The sequence below is a fragment of the Poecilia reticulata genome, linkage group LG4, assembly GCF_000633615.1.
Source record: "Poecilia reticulata strain Guanapo linkage group LG4, Guppy_female_1.0+MT, whole genome shotgun sequence".
NCBI lineage: Eukaryota > Metazoa > Chordata > Actinopteri > Cyprinodontiformes > Poeciliidae > Poecilia > Poecilia reticulata.
The window spans coordinates 25,102,633-25,120,976 of record NC_024334.1 but is presented as its reverse complement, the minus strand read 5'-3'; the positions used below and the strand labels follow the sequence as shown (position 1 = coordinate 25,120,976).

Genomic DNA, 18,344 nt, shown 5'->3' with positions numbered 1-18,344 from the left:
ATCGCAATCCATTTCTTGTGTTTGGAGAACATTGATAATAACACCAGACTGAAAGAGTGATTTTTTTTTAATTTAAACAAAGTTTAGATAAACAAAGAATTAATCAAACAACGTATAAACAAACGAAGAAATAAGTAAATAAGTTGATTTGAATAATTCAGACTCAAAATCAATCTGAGTGATACTTATGAACATAAATGTCAATTTCATGTTGTAAGAATAATACAGTACATAAAGTTTTAATTGAATGACATGAAATGATATCACATTTAAATATAAGGTAGCATAAATAAATAATAAAGTATATTAGTATATAGTTTGCACAAACAAAACCTAAATAAAAATCCCACTTAAGAATGAACATTTTCTTTTTGAAAGTAAAAAAAAAAAGAGAAAGTGTCTAGATATGAAGAAGTGAAAGGAAATGATACATAAGGTTCGGGGAAATTCCATGGAAATGCTTCACTGGAATGAAAGCTTCCTGGAAGCCTGAACCGGGTCAGAGCAAAGTATAAAAACAGGCTCCTGAGCAAATGAAGCTCAGAATCGTTTCAGGAGAATCAGAAGACTGTTGAACTGTTCAGCCATCAACCCTAAAATTGTGAGTTCACTAGATTTCGTTTTATTTTATATATATTTTTTGCTGTGATCAAGTTGCTGATGCAAAACGTGGCATTGCTTTGTCTTAATGCACAATTTTTGTTTGTTTTGACAGAAATTCATCTTTGGATTTAAAAACAAAAAACAGTCGATATATCATGTCTGCCTCGTGGATGCCATTTGTCTTTTCTTGCTCAAGTATGTAAAAATACAATTCATTAATAAAAGTCACTTTTTAGCTTTTATGAAAACATATTGATGATCCTTTATGATCCCACAGTGTAACACGTGTCTTTGTTCTTTCTTCAAAGTGCTGTGCATGTGGACTGGTGTGGAGTGCTGGTCTTACTTTCACTCAGACACCACAATGGACTGGGTGTCAGCCAGAAAATGGTGCCAGAAAAATTATACAGACATGGTCGCCATCCAGAATCGAGAGGAGATCGAGCACCTGAAAAGAATGCTACCGAGGAAAGCTGGCTACTACTGGATTGGGATCCGCAAGGTTGATAATGTCTGGACCTGGGTCGGGACCAACAAGTCACTCACAGCAGAAGCAACCAACTGGGCTTATGGTGAACCAAATAATGGCCAGAACGGGATAACCTCAGGCCAAGCTGAGGATTGTGTTGAGATGTACATTAAAAGGGAAAAGGATGAAGGGAAATGGAATGACGAGCGGTGCGCAAAGGAAAAGACCGCTTTGTGTTACACAGGTGAGGACTTTATTTTTCTTTTTTCTAGTTTTGTTCATGTTATCATGAAGGCATCCTTAAAGACTAAAATTCTGAGGATTCATCAGCTTTGTGGTATTTTTTTGCAGCTGCCTGTAAAAGCGACTCATGCGTCCATGGTGAATGCGTGGAGACCATCAACAGCCACATGTGTAAATGCTCTCCAGGGTTTTATGGAGAAAAGTGTGAGCAAGGTGAGAAATTGTACTTTATTGTTTCTAGTTGTGGTGGAGATTTTTTTGATGCTTGCGGCATTAAAACATCTGAATGCGTTATGTTCGTTTTGCAGTTGTGCAATGCAACAAAGATCAAGTGATCGCTCCTGAAAACGGAAGCGTAACTTGCAGTCACAAGCACAAGAACTTCTCCTATGACTCTTTGTGCCAGTATTCATGTGAAGAAGGATATCAGCTAAGTATGTCAGAACCTCAGAAATGCCAAGAAACAGCGACATGGTCAAAGCAGTCCCCGACATGTGAACGTAAGTTGAATTGCAACACAAAGATGAAATTAGTCAGTATCTACATCAGCACCAGCTTCTAAAACTCCTAATCCGTTTTGTGCCCTGTCACCTGCAGTGATTCAATGCCAGGAGCTGTCTGCTCCCGAAAGAGGATTTATGGAGTGCTCTGATCCACTGAGAAGTTTCAGCTATAGCTCCAGCTGCAGCTTTATCTGCATGGACGGATACGAGCTGGACGATTCGTCCTCCATCACTCTGCACTGTGAATCATCTGGAAAATGGAATGCATCAGAGCCATCATGTGTTGGTACGGCCACTGATTGTTCACAATTCAACAGCTCCGAAATGCAGATTAAATGCCATCTGTGATGATAAAGTTAACATTTATGTCTTTCAGACGTACTGAAAAGCTTCGTTTTTTTCTGTTCTCTGTCATCCAGCTGTTCAGTGTCCGGCCCTCCAGAATCCAGACAACGGTTTCGTTACCTGTGAAGATGATACAGACATGAGGTTTAGCTATGGAAAGAGGTGCAGCTTCAGCTGTGCCCCTGGCTACCACCTGATCGGATCAGAGACGATCACCTGTACATCAGAGGCTGTTTGGAGTGACAAGATGTCGCTGTGTGAAGGTGAGGCTTCAGCTAAAGTGTTTGTTTTTTTTGTTTTGTTTTTTACAGAATTAAAAATAACATTTCTTATCATGGTTCTCTTAGCTATAATTTTATGTTATAAGAAAAGAATTGGGGTTTATTAATAAGGCCTTGTTTCGCAGCTGTTCAATGCCCCGCCCTCAAGGATCCAGAAAACGGCTCTCTGAAATGTGAAGATGGACATGGCTATGAAAAGAACTGCAGCTTTAGCTGTGAACCAGGCTTCGAACTGCAGGGTGTGCACACCATTCAATGTTCTGAGGATGGACAGTGGAGCAATGACATTCCTACCTGCAAAGGTATGTGTCTTTCATGTCTTTTTTTGGCAAAGTTTTTAATAGTCTTTTTTTTTTTGTGACATCTTGAGGCTTACATTAAACTATTACTTTGTGTTGTAGCCGTCCAGTGTCCAGCCCTGCTAGATCTTGAAAACGGTGCCCTGACCTGTGACACAGAGATGAGGTTCAGCTACAGAACGTCATGTAGCTTTAGCTGTTATCCAGGCTTCGAACTGCAGGGGGCGCACTCCATTCAGTGTTCTGAAGATAAAACGTGGACTGATGCCATACCTTCCTGCACAGGTTTGTTCTCTGTTTTTATTTTTTTTACATACTTTTCAATCTATGTTTTTTTTTTCCCTACTTTGGGACATTTTACAACTCTTCCAAAGGTTAAAACTATCACTCTGTGTTGCAGCTGTCCAGTGTCCAGCCCTGCTGGATCTTGAAAACGGTGCCCTGACCTGCGAAGATGACGCGGAGATGAGGTTCAGCTACAAAAAGAGCTGCAGCTTCACATGCGTCCCTGGTCATCGCCTGGTGGGACCGAGCGAGGTCACATGCACAGAAGAAGCAGAATGGAGTGAGACAATGCCACACTGCGAAGGTGAGAAACGTCTTAGAGTATACACATCTTGTTCTTCATACCTGCTATGCGTCAACGAAGCCTTCACTAAATATACATTTCACACTCTCCCATGACAGCCATCACTTGCCAGAATCCGGATGGGGCAGCTCACATGGTTGTAGAATGCAGCAAACCTTCAACCGACCTGGACCCCAGCTCCACTTGCAGCTTTCGCTGTGAATCCGGCTTTGAGCTGCGGGGAGCAAACACCACTACATGCAGTCAAGACGGACAGTGGAGTGAGGCCCTACCAACCTGCAAAGGTATGAAAAAAAAAATAAATAAACAATGGCCTACGTGTAGATGTTGTTGAAAGCAGAGATTTATTGCCACAATTGTAAGATTTATTTTTTAAGATCATTTCTCCTCATCCCTCAGCTATCAGGTGCCCTCGTCTTGACGCTCCGGAAAACGGTCGTATTAATTGCTCAGACAGCCAGCCGGTCTTCAACTCTCAGTGCTCCTTCGCATGCGACCAGGGTTACATGTTAGATGGACATGAGATCCTGACCTGTGATCGCCGTGGCAGCTGGACCGGAAAGAACCCCACTTGTCAAGGTAAAGAAAAAGGAAAATAAAACATACTCAAATAAAAGAAGAATTTATGGCTCAAAGCACAGCTGAGTGTAAATTTTGGTCAGATTGTTCACATTTCACAATGTCTCCACAGCTACTCCGGCTCCTGCCACTGTTATTACCACTGGTGTGGCAGGAGGAGCCACTGCTTTGGCATCCGGTGTGTCTCTGACCATGTGGATCTTGAAAAAAATGAAGCAAAGGGCATCCAAGTTTGAGCTAAACAGGTAAATTTTGCATTTATGTCTCTCTTTTTTTTATCAAGTTAAATATAAAATTAGAAGAATCACGGCACTCACCTTGTTTTCTTCTTAATTTTTTTTTTCCCTTACAGCACCTCTGACTCGGAAGAACCGCTTCAGGTCTACAAAAGCAGCGATGACAGTCTCATCTAAGCCACAGATATTCACAAAGTAACAGACAGAAATCTTGATTTAACCAGAAAGGATGGACGCAGCACGCGTGAATTTTCTCCCAATGGGAGTTTGATGTTGAACATATTGTTCTGTAGCACTATCAGTATGCTGGAAACGTATTTTACTTTGGCCTTACTGTGAATGTTTTATAAGACTGTGAGTGTACTGTGAATTATTTTGGCATATTATTATCAGTATTTATATAGTATTATTTATGGGATCTGTATTTCTGAATGTTAAGTATAAAACTGATTTAATGCAAACATCTCCTGTAGCTGTAGTTCATCTGCATCTGTGAGTGTATGGGCGAGTTTTCTATATGCGAATAATCTTAATAAACATGGTTAAATACAGCAAGATGCCAAACTGTACTCATTATTGTGCTCACATCATCATGTCTTATATAACAGGTCAGTTTTGTTTCTGCATTAAGTTCAGAGGTCCTGCTACCAATGCAAAGGTCCTACTTGTATGTTGGTTCAGTCGTCCTATCTGTCTACAAATGTTCCCACACAGTGATTGATGACAGCCATCCTGTCCTCCTGACTCTGCCCTGACCTCGGGGTCAACAGGGGTAGATGAACAATTCTGATTGGCATACCAGGAAGGAAACTACACTGCTGAAGTTGTTTGTTCCACAACTGATCAGCATTTCTTGTTTTTGAGAAGTGGCTGTTTCGCTTGTCAGCACTTTTAGGGGAACACAGAATAAGTCAAAGTCAAAGTTCACGGCAGATACTATTACTTCTTTATGTAACGTCTCAATTTCTTTCCTTATCAGAGTTAAATTTCTTATAACTGCTGACTCAACCTCCATAATATTTAGTCTTTTCCACAGATTTTAGCAGCAGTTTCTTATTCCTTCCAAGAAATTGCAAACTCTTTTGGACATGTATCAATTGCTTCCATACAATTCTTTTGTTCTACAGCATTATCATTTACTCATGTCATGTCAGTCAAAATGAGCACATTGTTATACTAAGGAATGTTGAATAGTCATTCCCTGTAAAACTGCTAGTCCTCATTTCATTGCTTGAGCCATTATAAACAAAAATGTTGAACTTGTTAAACTCTGTCAAGCTAATTTTAGCATTTCTTCATTACTCTTTCCCTAAAATGTTTCCCAACTTAAACAATTTATCTTAGAAGGACCTCTGCTGTCACTGATGATATTGTTCACAGTTGTGCACAGATTTACACAAAGACTGTTTTATGACTGTACATTAGTTTATACTTTGCTCTTGTATAATGCTGCAAACAGATTAGAATAGATAGTTAAATAGCAACTTCCTCTAAGCAAGTGTTCATGTCAAGTGAAGTGTCAGTATCACCAAAATGAAAAGTCCTGAACAAAACAAACAAAACAAAACAAAAGATAAAACAGCATGAAGCTGTATAAAACACATTGACTGGGGTAACCACACAGGTATGTTTTGCTGTTTTACTGAATAACATGCTCTGCTTTTTGAAAAATTACAATTAATAATAACACACAAGATCATTTTGAAATAATCTTCTAAAAGAAGTAAATAATAAAATATAACAAAGGACTATATGGAAAATTGATCTTGTGCTGTAACACACAGCTTCCCAGATTCCTAAGAAAGTAAAAAAAGGCTAACATTAATCAACCAGGTGATCGATGCTAGACTTTGCAGCTTTGTCCTGTGAGAAACTACGGGTGAACAGTTTTTCACCTGGTGAGTAGTTTTTCTATATTTTGATGAATATAGAAACAAATTATTTATTCTCGTAAAGAAACAAACCATAAAACTATTAGCACTGAGAAGAAACAAACGAAAAATCTGCCCCTTGAGTCACCTTTATCAGAAATGAGTGAATTTCCCCCAAAACATTAATTCTAGATAAGCGCTAGACCAATAAATCATTCAGTGCCACTATGACACACATCCAGCTATTCTATGATAATGTTGGGAAAGTATAAAACTCCTTCAATGCCCAAAAGCTGTGCCAATCTACTGTATAAACCTCATGCGTACGAGGTTCTCTGTTTGATATAATTGGGAAAACAAATGTTAGAAATTAAGCATTTTTACAGTTTTTGATGATTTATTACATCAGCAGTTCTGGGTAAGTAAGACATTATACAGTTGCAGATTATTAAATATTGTTAACTATTCACTTTATCCTTTTAAATAGGTAAATCTGCTAATTGAAGATGAAGTGGCTTCTGTTCATCATTCTTGGTGGGTTTTGATTTGAATACGTTGAGCTGAATAAATATTAGCTGTCGTTGTATGGAAATCAATTCTGTTCCCTAATGTATTTTCGGGGTTTGTCTTTTCAGAGGCAACATGGGGCTGGACATACCACTACTCAAACAAAACAATGACCTGGTCTGAGGCTAGAAAATGGTGCCAGGAGCATTTCACAGACATGGTGGTTATCCAGAACCAGACAGAGAACGACTACATCGTTTCCATATTGCCGAACAGAACCAATAGTCCGTATTACTGGATTGGACTCACAAAAAACCACATAAATGAAACCTGGAAGTGGATTGGTAACAACAGCACCTGGGTCGGTGAACACTCATGGGCAGAGAGTGAGCCAAACAACAACCACATCACCGAGTTCTGTGTTGAGATCTACATCAACAGTGGACAGAACCGAGGGAAGTGGAACGATGAGAAGTGTGCTAGAAGCAAATACCCAGTTTGCTACAAAGGTAAGTGGAACAGATTATTTTGAGAAAGCAAGTCAGATAAAAGTAAAATAAAAAGGTGCAACGTGGCTTCAGAAGTAACAAAGAATATTTGTCCTGAACAGCTCAGTGTGATGACTCGTCGTGTGTGAAAGGAAGCTGCTGGGAGACTTTAAACAGCACAGCCTGCCTGTGTAGTGATGGCTATGAGGGAGACAAGTGCCAGACAGGTGATGATAAAGATGTTTCTAAATGACCGAAATGCATGAGATTCACAGTGCATAGCCAGGACAGAAATATCTAACTTCAGGAGAAATTGTGCCAAAATAGCAAATGTGCTAAAGATCTGTTCAATTTATCAAATATGAGGAAGAGCAAAAAGACAGACTGAAGCGGACCACTTTCTAAATTATTGTTCACACATCTGACCTACTTGTTATCTCTTTCCGCATAAGGTCATCGACATTGTTCTTGCACTCATCCTGCTCTTCTTTATAGCATTAAGCAGAACACCTGTTTCCTTTGTTTCCTGAGCCCCACTTAATTATCGAAAAATGCACACATCAGCACTCCTGTCCTTTTTTGAAACACCTAATATTTGGAAAAAGTATTTGTTCTTACATAACAGGTTTTGTGTTTGAACCACCCTTGCCAACAGTTGTAGATTGCCCCCCTCTGTCTCAGCCTGAAAATGGAGACCTAAAATGCTCACAAGGAGGGTGGGAAATCAACACGACCTGCAGCTTTAAATGCAATCCAGGATTCACCATAAACGGCTCGTATACGGTGACCTGCAAGGCCAACAGGACCTGGAGTGATCTAAAGCCAGTTTGCTCTGGTGAATACATAGTTTTAACCTCAAATACAGCATTACTAAATTACTAGATTGAATCTGTGTTCAATAACTTCCTTTGCTTGCACTAATATGTTTTGTGTTTTTAAGCAAATATGTTTTACACAGAATGTAATTCCAAGATATTACATCATGTTTTCAATCTGTTTGCGCCTCCAGCTGTGCAGTGCCCCCCTCTGTCTCAGCTTTCTAATGGCAACTACAGTTGCTCCAAAGAAGGTCAGATATTTAACTCAACCTGCCACTTTGAATGCCATCTGGGTTTCTTCATGATTGGCTCATCAGCCGTGACCTGTGCGGCTAATGGCCACTGGACTGGACCGAGGCCTGTTTGTACAAGTAATTACACGCAAGTACTAAGATTCTGTCCTAAAAAAAAGAAATCGACTTTATGGCAGAAGACAAAATAATCTGTGCTACTTTTCCGCAGGCTACAAACAGGCACTGCTGGCTGTTGCTGGGTGTGGAGCCTTGTGTTCATTCTTTTGCATCTGTTTCTGCTGCATAAGGCACAGAAAAAGTCAGTATTTCTCCATTGGGCTTTAAAGAAATATGAGATGCTGTGAAAACCTGCTACGCAACTGACGTCTGTGCCTGTTTGTTTCTTACAGAGAAGAAACGCGCTCAAAACAGGTCAGTGTTGAAGTAAGGAAGCTGCTCAAAGCATCGCCGCACTTTTCAGATTCCATACGACCTTTAATCAATGCAATTTTGTCTTTTTTATTGACAGTCTTGTTATTCATAGGGAGCCAGAAGATGCAACGAGTCCACCCAGTGAAGTAAACGGAGGAACAAGTGGAAACTCACTCACACCCTAACAAAATATGCAGATACTTATTATAGAATACAGATTTTTATATTTATCATGGATAACTGTTCCGTTACCTGACCAATATATTTACTATCTGTCTGTTGTCAAGTACTCTGTAAAGATTAAGGTTGCATATCATATGTCTAATAGCTTAAAATTTTGTATAAAATGATCAAAATGTCTTAAAATGTCCAACTTAAATAACAATTGAATGATAATGTATTCTTTTTTTAATCTTTTTTGTTAAATAAATGTAATTATATGGACTCATATTTATGTATTTATTTTACTTTTATGTCTTGGTGTTTGTACTGATGCACATGTTCCTGTATCTTGGTAGAGACCTCAACTTAAGAGAGCCCAGTGCAGTTTGGTCCTTACAAGCAAATCAGAAATTATGAACTAAAAAGGCCTAAATTCAGAATAGCCCCTCCTTCAAACAGTACCTTTGCTCCTGGAGATCAAAAGGTCAAACAATGGTTTATTTGTGGACCATGCATCCTCTGGGTGGACTACAAAGGCTAAAACTTTAATTCTTACTTATATTAAGAATATTTCCTGTTTTATTTACGTCATGCTGCTGCTGCATGACAATAATTTCAATTTAGTACATCTTTATCTTATACTGAAAAAGAAATAATACAACCTTAATCTGACTCCTGGAATAAACAGAAATCTGATGTAGTAAAGCAGCACTATACTAGACAGTTTGTTGCCGTGTTGATGATTTGTCAGAACTATGAATCCGCTTTGCAAAGAAGATTCTTCACCGCTGAGCAGATCTGACAAATTTAAAGTCACTATCAAACATTACAAAATTAATAAGAATTAATAAGAAAATAGTCTGTGGCACTGTTGTAGGCATGCTGGAGATAACATTGTCCAATTGCGATGAGTTTAAAGGTTAGGCAAGGAGCGTATGAACCAAAAAAGCCAAGATTACCATAGTAACTGATAGCTGATCAATCTTTATGAAAGACTGGCAATGAAGAAAGCCAAAATTGAAGGGAAGTCATAAGAAGTTCCTTTTTAATTTTTGCCACAAGACATGAAAACTGTGCTGCGGTTCACTTTCCGTCTGACCCATAACCCTAGACATTCATGTTGAACATTCTTGTTCTGGTGAAAAAACAGTTGAAAAACACATTGCAGCTCCATACAGCTATGATACACATGTCCAGATCAACTTAATTAATGTGTTATATTCCCCCAGTCAAAATCATACTCTAATGTAAAGTCTATTGCAAAATAAATGTGTGCATACGTGCATAGTACATGTACTTAAACTCAGTTATTAAACACTATGTTAATAACTGAAGAGGGAAACATTTGAAGAAATGTTTCCCTCTTCCTCGTTAAGAAAAAAAAACAATTTTTTATTTTTTTTTGCATCTCTTTTGCAAACACATGCAATCTCTTGCCAGATCTTCAGCAAGGTTCCCAGCACTGTTTCCACCCCTTTGGGTCCAGTCATTTTAACTGTTCCTGCCGATGCCATTGTGAACATGGTTTTGGATTGGTAGGCGGACCCTGACCTCTACTCCTTGCCCATGGTTGTTAGAGCCACTTTGTTCCTCTGTGCTTGGGAAACTGGAAGTGGAATGCCAACAAAGTTTATGTTTGAGATATAAAAGTAATTTATTTATCTCTCCCTGTCACTTGAGTAGCATAAAAAGCAGGTTTACTTGTTTTTAAATATTGAACAGAACTGGAAAGAGTGCAACCACAGAAGTTTGAGGGCATCTTATGACCTTGCATGACCAAGTAGATAAATTGTCTAGAACTAAAAAAGTGCTTTGTACTTCAATGTTTTTCTTTCTTTATTGTGGCCCGAACAGAACTTACTAAGGGACTTTTCTTTGTTTTCTTTTTGTGCTTTTACTACCTGATTGTCGCCATGCTCAAACACTCATGGTACAGTCACTTCCTGTCCAGACTGTGCAACAGGTCAGATCTAAGTCACACCTGTCGTCAGTTTCCTTCACACTCATTTAGGCCCACATTGGATAACCAAGCCTGTGCTTTAACAGTTGTGGGTAGCTCGTGTTTATTTTACAATAGAATATGTAACTGTGATTATTAATCCCCTGCTTACAGGGTGGGTTGACACAGAAGTGTTTCATAAGGATATTGGAACATTTGGTTTCAAGTCATGTGTACCCTTGTCCCATCACCTTGAAAAGATGGCTACAGCACGAAACAAGGAATTTGGATTATGTGTTGTGTTTCTCACTGTGCACTTACACCAACAGGAAGGATGAACCACCTATGCATGAATAGGTTGGTGAAACATTCCCTTTTTTTAAAACAGAAGTAACGTATTGAGTGAAAAAGCTATTTGATATTCTTGAATAGTTCTAAATAAACTGCATCTGATTATAGTGAATTGTAAAGATGCCCACTCCCTCCATTCTACATAACCTCTAACCTGTGCATAATTTTGAAGATTAATGAAAAAGTTTGTTTTTTTTTTTTTTCTTAATAAAATAAAATCAGAAGATTAGTGTGTATTTAGCTGCTCTAAATGTAACGGCCTCAACATTTTCAGCCAATGTTCCAGCTTGAAACTATTAGAGAATTAGTGAACGAAGCAAAAGATTAGTGTGATGACAAGAAGAAGCTCCAACCTTGAAGAAATAAAGCAGCAATAAAACAAGTTGAGATGATTGTTGTAATACCAACAAAACTTTTTTTATTGATTGCTTAGAAGGATGCAAAAAGTTTAAAAAGTTGGTGTAAGAATGTGCAAAGAACAGAATACATATTTTTCATAAGGCTGTTGTGCAACTTTTATTTCAGCTTTGAAAATGTTCAGATTTTTCACATATTACATTTCTTTTCACAAATGTATAGATTAAAGCATTTTCTTCCTAGCCCATTACAAGATAAAACTGTCACTTTGTAAAATCATTTACAGTTTCCAACCAATATTTAGCTTCCATTTACAAAATATCAAATATACACACAAAAGAAGATTCTTTTTTTAAATCAGAGTTATCTTTTGGGAATTGTCTGTCATTTCCGATCAGAAAGAAGCAACATGATTGAATATGAATAATGTAAAATCCTAACCTGCCAGAGGTATGAATAATGATGGGCTTTATTGAACAAATATGATTAAATAAGTCAAGTAAAGTAGAGTAGTGCATCAAAAACTACCTTTATTATTGTTATCGAAATAGAAATTTAGACAAGTTATGCATGTCTGTTCAATATTCTTCTCCTTCATCTTCCTCTCCCATGCTATCAGCTCCAACCTCCTCATAATCCTTCTCCAGAGCTGCCAAATCCTCCCTAGCCTCAGAGAATTCACCCTCTTCCATCCCTTCCCCTACATACCAGTGAACAAAGGCCCGCTTAGTGTACATCAGGTCGAACTTGTGGTTAAGTCGAGCCCAGGCTTCAGCAATAGCTGTGGTGTTGCTCAGCATGCACACTGCCCTCTGGAGCTTGGCTAGGTCTCCCCCAGGAACCACAGTGGGTGGCTGGTAATTGATGCCTACCTTGAAACCAGTTGGACACCAGTCTACAAACTGGATAGACCGCTTTGTTTTGATTGCAGCAATGGCAGCATTGACATCTTTGGGCACCACGTCGCCACGGTACAGAAGGCAGCAAGCCATGTACTTGCCCACACGGGGGTCGCATTTGACCATCTGATTGGCAGGCTCGAAGCAGGAGTTAGTGATCTCAGCCACTGTAAGCTGCTCGTGATACGCCTTCTCGGCTGAGATCACAGGGGCATATGTGGCCATAGGGAAGTGGATGCGAGGATATGGCACCAAGTTGGTCTGGAACTCTGTCAGATCCACATTCAGGGCACCGTCGAAACGAAGAGAAGCAGTAATGGAGGACACGACCTGGCTGATGATCCTGTTCAGGTTGTTGTAGGCGGGACGCTCAATGCCAAGGTTTCTCCGGCAGATGTCATAGATTGCCTCGTTGTCCACCATGAACGCACAGTCGGAGTGCTCCAGGGTGGTGTGTGTGGTCAAGACAGAGTTGTACGGCTCCACCACAGCAGTGGACACCTGAGGAGCTGGGTAGATTGAAAACTCAAGTTTGGACTTCTTGCCGTAGTCCACAGAAAGACGCTCCATTAGCAGGGAGGTGAAACCAGAGCCAGTTCCTCCACCAAAGCTATGGAAAACCAGGAAGCCCTGAAGGCCGGTGCACTGGTCAGACTGGGGACCAAAGGAAAGCACATATGAAGTAGAGTTACATCTCATTTAATCTGACAACTACATGGGACTCCTGAAATAGTCACCAGTCTGCGGATCCTGTCCAGAACCTGGTCGATGATCTCTTTTCCAACGGTGTAGTGTCCACGGGCATAGTTGTTGGCTGCGTCTTCCTTACCAGTGATCATCTGTTCAGGATGGAACAGCTGCCGGTACGTTCCAGTGCGCACTTCATCTGAAGACAAGACACTCAGATTCAGAACATTTCTCCCCTTCATCTCTTAACATGTTGAGTGATCTTTCTTACCAATGACAGAGGGCTCGAGGTCTACAAAAACAGCTCTGGGGACATGCTTCCCAGTTCCAGTCTCACTGAAGAACGTATTGAAAGAGTCATCTCCTCCTCCAACGGTTTTGTCACTGGGCATCTGTCCATCCGGCTGTATCCCGTGTTCCAAGCAGTAGAGCTCCCAGCAGGAGTTACCAATCTGGACACCAGCCTGGCCGATGTGTACAGAGATGCACTCACGCTGTGGTGCAAGGGAAGAAAAAAAGATTAATCATCTCAATGTTAGGATCTAGAAATGTTAAAATATATGAAGCAAGCAATGGAAAATGCTGGTATATCCCATTTTTCCCTCTCAATTACATTTCAAGGCCACAAATCACATGGCTTTGGCTGCCCTTTACCTACCAGAGCAACAAGATAAGGGCTCTTTTGTTAATAGACACCAGCATCGGATGACTACAGTCATTTGACTAGTCAAACTAGAACACTGGAAATGAAAACATAAATAGTTTTCCAGCTCAGAAGTCAGAAAACAGATGCCCTTGTGTGAACAAAATCCCATTTGAATAAAGTTCAGTAACCGAACAGGAAGTAAGTGTGCCTGATTAAATACTCAGATGAAAGCAGTTTCTTTAAAACATAAAAAGACACATGAAGCTTAATAAGCAAGTTTTGTGGGAGCAAAAACCAAATAAAAACACCCAAGCAGTTTCAGTTTCTATGAGGCTCATGCAGCTCCTTACATAATGTACTCCAAGAGGGGATTGCTTCCTGCATTCGAAAAGCCAAATACACTTAACATGTTTGTGTGATAGTTTTGTTATATTAGCTTAACAGTTTGTAACAAATTATGATGAATAACAGCGGTTCATGTTTTATGCTCACCATGATTCCAGATGTTGAGAGTTTGAGGTGTTGGAAGAAGAAAAAGCTTCAAACTTTTCTCTCACTGACAGCTAAGAGTCTTCAGAAAGATGAAAGTGATGAATGCAAGTTGGAGGCACTATTTATATTCATTTGCACATAGAAGTACACTTTAATCTGATAGGTTAGGTGTCAAGAGACACATTCTTATTGGTTACAAATGAAACAAGTATTTGACTTGCTGAAACACCCCCAGCTTCTGGTGAATGTGATCATTATTGACACAGGAGGATTTTCAACTAACTCAAGCTAACTCATTTGATTATTGCTATTTTAAATAAGAAAAACAAATTTTGGTTCTGAATATTTATGTCAGTATTGCTTTTTAGACAATAAAATAGTGAAACAGATTATTATTATTATTATTTTATTTTATTTTTTATTTTTTGTTAAAAGCAACACATTCTCAAGACATTTGAGATTTTCACTCTGAGATTTTGATCCAGTAAAAGAAAAAAAAAAGATTTATTTAAAAAAAATTATGTAAATAATCAGGTCAAATCGAACAAACAGTGGTCCAAACAAAAATAGTATAGGAAGGAAGTAAGTCATGCATTCATCTGTTTTTCCTGATCAATTTGCATCATGCTGTTGATAAACCGGTAGTGTACACACAACATCTAGTTATGGTGTATAGACAACTGGTAATAAGGCTTTCAAATCTGTGAACACTCTCTGTACACTTTTCTGAGAAAAAAAATCTGAATTTTAGGGCAAAAACATGGTATTAATAATCATCTGACGTTATTTTTGATTCCTGGAGATCACCTGGATCTCAAGTTGGGTCTCCACCCTCAAATACCTTAACCAGTATTTTGGAAATGTTTTCTACTAAGCTCAATTCACCAATATGTAAACCACTACAAAATACATTAAATTGAGTTAAAGATTAGGTTAGAGGTACTGGAATTATTCTTTGGTAAATCATTAAATTTTAATTTAATTAAATAAATGTCAGTTTGGACAATTAATTTACGAACTCGTAAAAAATATTAATATAATTTTATTTACTGGAATTTATTGATGTGAAGTAGTCTAAGTTTCCTTCTAAAACTGTACAGGAAAATACATTGTTCTTGTGTTTTTGTTTGTTTTTTGCATTCCTTTTTTATTTTTCAACAAACTTGTCCGTACCTTTCACATAAACCAATTTTAAATAACATGTATTTTAGGAAGGTTTTTATGTACAAGCTGGGTGTCATCTGTTATCCACTAGGGGGTGCTGCAGAGCTCTACATACCTCTTCTTCCCACAGCCTTGGTTCTATGGCAAACCTCAAGTGTTTAAGTGTTAACAAAACAACACAAAAGAAATCTATTTAATAATTAGGTAATTTTAAAGTCCAACTGCTTGCATTTGGATTTATTTAGTAGCATCAGAGTGAAAGGGGTAAAATGTATGTTTCAGATTTATATTTGTTTTAAAAATTATGTCATTTCATTTTCCCATCACAACTAAGCACTACGTTGTGGTGGTCTGCCAAACAAAAAAATACATTGTAGTCTGTGGCTGTAATGCGACACAATGTGAGAATGTCAGTGGTTGTGAATGTTTCTGCAAGGTCCTGTTTAATCATTGGACCCTAAAAATTTAATAGATAGACTATTTCATCTCACTTGAGCAAATTCACATAATTGTTTCATGTGGTGTCTAAATGTTCAAATGTAGAACTGGACAAATATGTACTGTCTTAACAGCTCCCTGGGTTTTTTTTGTTGTTGTTGTGAAATACTGCAGGCAGTTTAACAACTACTGACGCAGAAGTCCCTTTACTATCTAACAAGACAGTAAAGACAGTTGACTATATTTGGCTGCCACATTTTGCCTGTTTTTATTTGTTAAAAAAAAGAAAAGAAAGTGCAATAATTTGCCGAAATGTGTATATTTTCCTACCACATCACAATTGTGTGCTTTTCGGTCTGTAATAGAAAACGCATTTAAGCTTGAGGTTGAAATGTGTCACCACGTATAAAATTCACAGGGCCCAATCCAGCAGTCAGGTCAGGCAGCACTTCACACTTTACACATGCTTTAGAGCGCCCTCTTCTGTTACAATAATTTTATGCCTTCACGTCACTGTTTATTTAGTAGCACTGATAAGAAATGAGGGAAAAAATTATCTCATCACACTAAACCACAACTGGGTAATAACAACAGCAGCACCTAAAACAACATTTTTTTACCACAAATTCCAGGGATTTTAAAATTTTTTGGTAAAATTTTTGGGTAATGTGATCACTGCTAATAACACAGCTAAGGATGAGGAGGCAGACAGCATTTTAATGTGGAAGGCATTTTGTGTTAGGAACATTTTCAGTGCTTGATGTTGTAGATAAATTGTAAAGTTTCTTCCATATATATTCTTTATTTTTTCCCCTTGTTTCTATATTTTACTGTACACTTTATTGAGTGATAAACATGCTTGTTGCAAGAATTTTGTTTTTGTACATAAAACATAATTAATAGTTTGGAGAAATATATATGCTGTACAGTGAGCAATATTGTTGAAGCTAGATATTTACAAGCATAGTTTGAACACATAGTTTTGACTCTCTGTGTTTTGCCATAATGACAGCTGCTACGTTTGGAAGAAATGGGGAAAGGGAAGGACAGAGTTTGTTGATGTTAGAACTGGTGATCTTATTGATATGAGACTCTTAAGTGGAGGGGAAGAAGAAAACAAGGACTTGTCAGCAGACAAACGGAAACTTTTGACTTTGGGTTGAATAAATTTTGTGCCACTCAACCCAGATAAAACAGAGTTTCTGAGAGTAGAAACTGTTTGGTCATCAAGTTTAAGGAAGCTTGATGCAAACCGGGATTTTGTTTTAGCACTAAAAAAATTTAAATTAATAAGCACATTTATCAAATGTACAAAGGCAATGAAGGTACTTAAATTTATTTATTTTTTTTAAAATATACTGTATATAAAAATCTCTCTTGTTATTCTGGCTAACTAGGAAGAAAACGTCACAATCCTTATTGACCTAAAACACAGTAAGAAACAAGGGTTAAGTGTCTATTTGTAGGTCAACTATTAACTATTTTAGCTGAAGTGGGTCACAGACACAATGTTTGCATTGTGATTACTTTAAAATCAGATTCTACAATTTATGATCTGCACAGATTCTTTTTTGTTGTACATTTGAGCTGTTATCCGTTACTAGAGAAACCTCTCGTTGGCTGGTAAAAGCCTTTGTAATGTCTTCAGGAAAGCATGTGTATCTGTCTTGATGATACAACAGCATGAAGCCAATTATACCAGTTAAAAGACAGAGTGTTTGTGGCCTGCGGCTGGCACAAGGGGTGCAATTAATAACCAACCGCTGACAGGAAACGGTTTGGCTACCATCATGATAATAATGAGGTTATTGCTACCTGCTGTGACTGTATGATCACAAATTATTTGTTTTTTTAAAATGCCTCCCCTACTGCTAGTAGCATTTAACACGCGTCCGTTCAAAACTCTCACAAACGCTGTTTTCTCGTATTCTTTTTAAACACGGACACCAGTTAACTCTTCAGAATGTGCCTTTAAAGCTAACGACGTTGCTCCTCCTTGCACATGGGCTTGCATTCATGCAAATGCCAGCAGATACTTGGAGCAGATACCGACACAAAGGGACTCACACGAAGATATTCTCTGCTACACACTTCTTCAGCTCTCTGCTTGGCACCGGATCACCTCGCTGACAGACACTTAGATTGTTCCTGACCAATGACTTGCGCTCTCTGCTCTGCGAGGTCTGATTTCATAGTGGGAAATGTGAGACAAGTCCAGGAAAGGGTTCACGGCAGGGGCAAGGAGGCAATCCGTACAGTCGGGCTTCGTATCTTCACGTCACGCTGGGCATTCTCTCCTGACACAGCTTTCAGCCCCTCTGCTGTCTGGTGCCTCGTCTATTCTGAGGGTTTTCTCAGCCTCCCGTCCAAAGGATTGGAAGCATTCCAGTCGGGCACAGTGCCTGGGTGGTCCCACCACCCCACCCTCTTCCCTCGTCCACTGGAAGAAGGAGAAGGCAGAAGAATGCGAGAGGCACAATGTGACCGTTGATGAAGACGGCATGGATGCAATGCTTACCTGCCACTGACCCATACAGCTGTGAGGGCTCCGCAATTTACAATCTACAGATCCAGGCCACGGCCAGGGGAAGAAGATCCACTGACCCATCATTTAGAAGGGCCTGACAGGTGACGAGGACGGACTGACCTGCATGTCACCCAAAGAATCTTCTCACAAAAAAAAAAAAATCCGGCATATCTTGGATGTATTTTT

At 38.9% G+C, this 18,344-nt stretch overlaps 3 protein-coding genes across 5 annotated transcripts; 2 read left to right on the top strand and 1 right to left on the bottom strand.

The window, feature by feature from the left end:
• The first annotated feature begins 538 nt into the window (after positions 1 to 538).
• sele (selectin E) lies at positions 539 to 4,698 on the top strand. The gene is made up of 14 exons (XM_008406995.1): positions 539 to 601; positions 716 to 798; positions 912 to 1,316; positions 1,424 to 1,528; positions 1,624 to 1,815; positions 1,913 to 2,104; positions 2,238 to 2,426; positions 2,570 to 2,746; positions 2,846 to 3,028; positions 3,144 to 3,332; positions 3,431 to 3,616; positions 3,732 to 3,911; positions 4,024 to 4,156; positions 4,264 to 4,698. Exons 2-14 carry the CDS (start codon positions 759 to 761, stop codon positions 4,322 to 4,324), a joined length of 2,232 nt encoding a protein of 743 aa, XP_008405217.1. The 5' UTR covers positions 539 to 601; positions 716 to 758; the 3' UTR covers positions 4,325 to 4,698.
• A 1,630-nt stretch (positions 4,699 to 6,328) lies between these two features.
• LOC103463571 (L-selectin) lies at positions 6,329 to 8,885 on the top strand. Of its 3 annotated transcripts, none has more exons than XM_008406994.1 (9): positions 6,329 to 6,436; positions 6,506 to 6,552; positions 6,654 to 7,034; positions 7,136 to 7,240; positions 7,669 to 7,848; positions 8,023 to 8,202; positions 8,294 to 8,383; positions 8,475 to 8,496; positions 8,609 to 8,885. In XM_008406994.1, the coding sequence occupies exons 2-9, from the start codon at positions 6,525 to 6,527 to the stop codon at positions 8,679 to 8,681; spliced, it is 1,059 nt and encodes a 352-aa protein (XP_008405216.1). In that variant the 5' UTR covers positions 6,329 to 6,436; positions 6,506 to 6,524; the 3' UTR covers positions 8,682 to 8,885. The 3 variants fall into 3 exon arrangements, with proteins under 3 accessions (XP_008405216.1, XP_008405214.1, XP_008405215.1); XM_008406992.1 differs by having other exon boundaries at positions 8,594 to 8,885; XM_008406993.1 differs by having other exon boundaries at positions 8,475 to 8,508.
• A 2,502-nt stretch (positions 8,886 to 11,387) lies between these two features.
• LOC103463573 (tubulin alpha-1C chain-like) lies at positions 11,388 to 14,110 on the bottom strand. Its single transcript, XM_008406996.1, has 4 exons — positions 14,030 to 14,110; positions 13,163 to 13,385; positions 12,942 to 13,090; positions 11,388 to 12,858 (listed from the first exon to the last, which is right to left on the bottom strand). The coding sequence occupies exons 1-4, from the start codon at positions 14,030 to 14,032 to the stop codon at positions 11,884 to 11,886; spliced, it is 1,350 nt and encodes a 449-aa protein (XP_008405218.1). The 5' UTR covers positions 14,033 to 14,110; the 3' UTR covers positions 11,388 to 11,883.
• Positions 14,111 to 18,344: the final 4,234 nt, after the last annotated feature.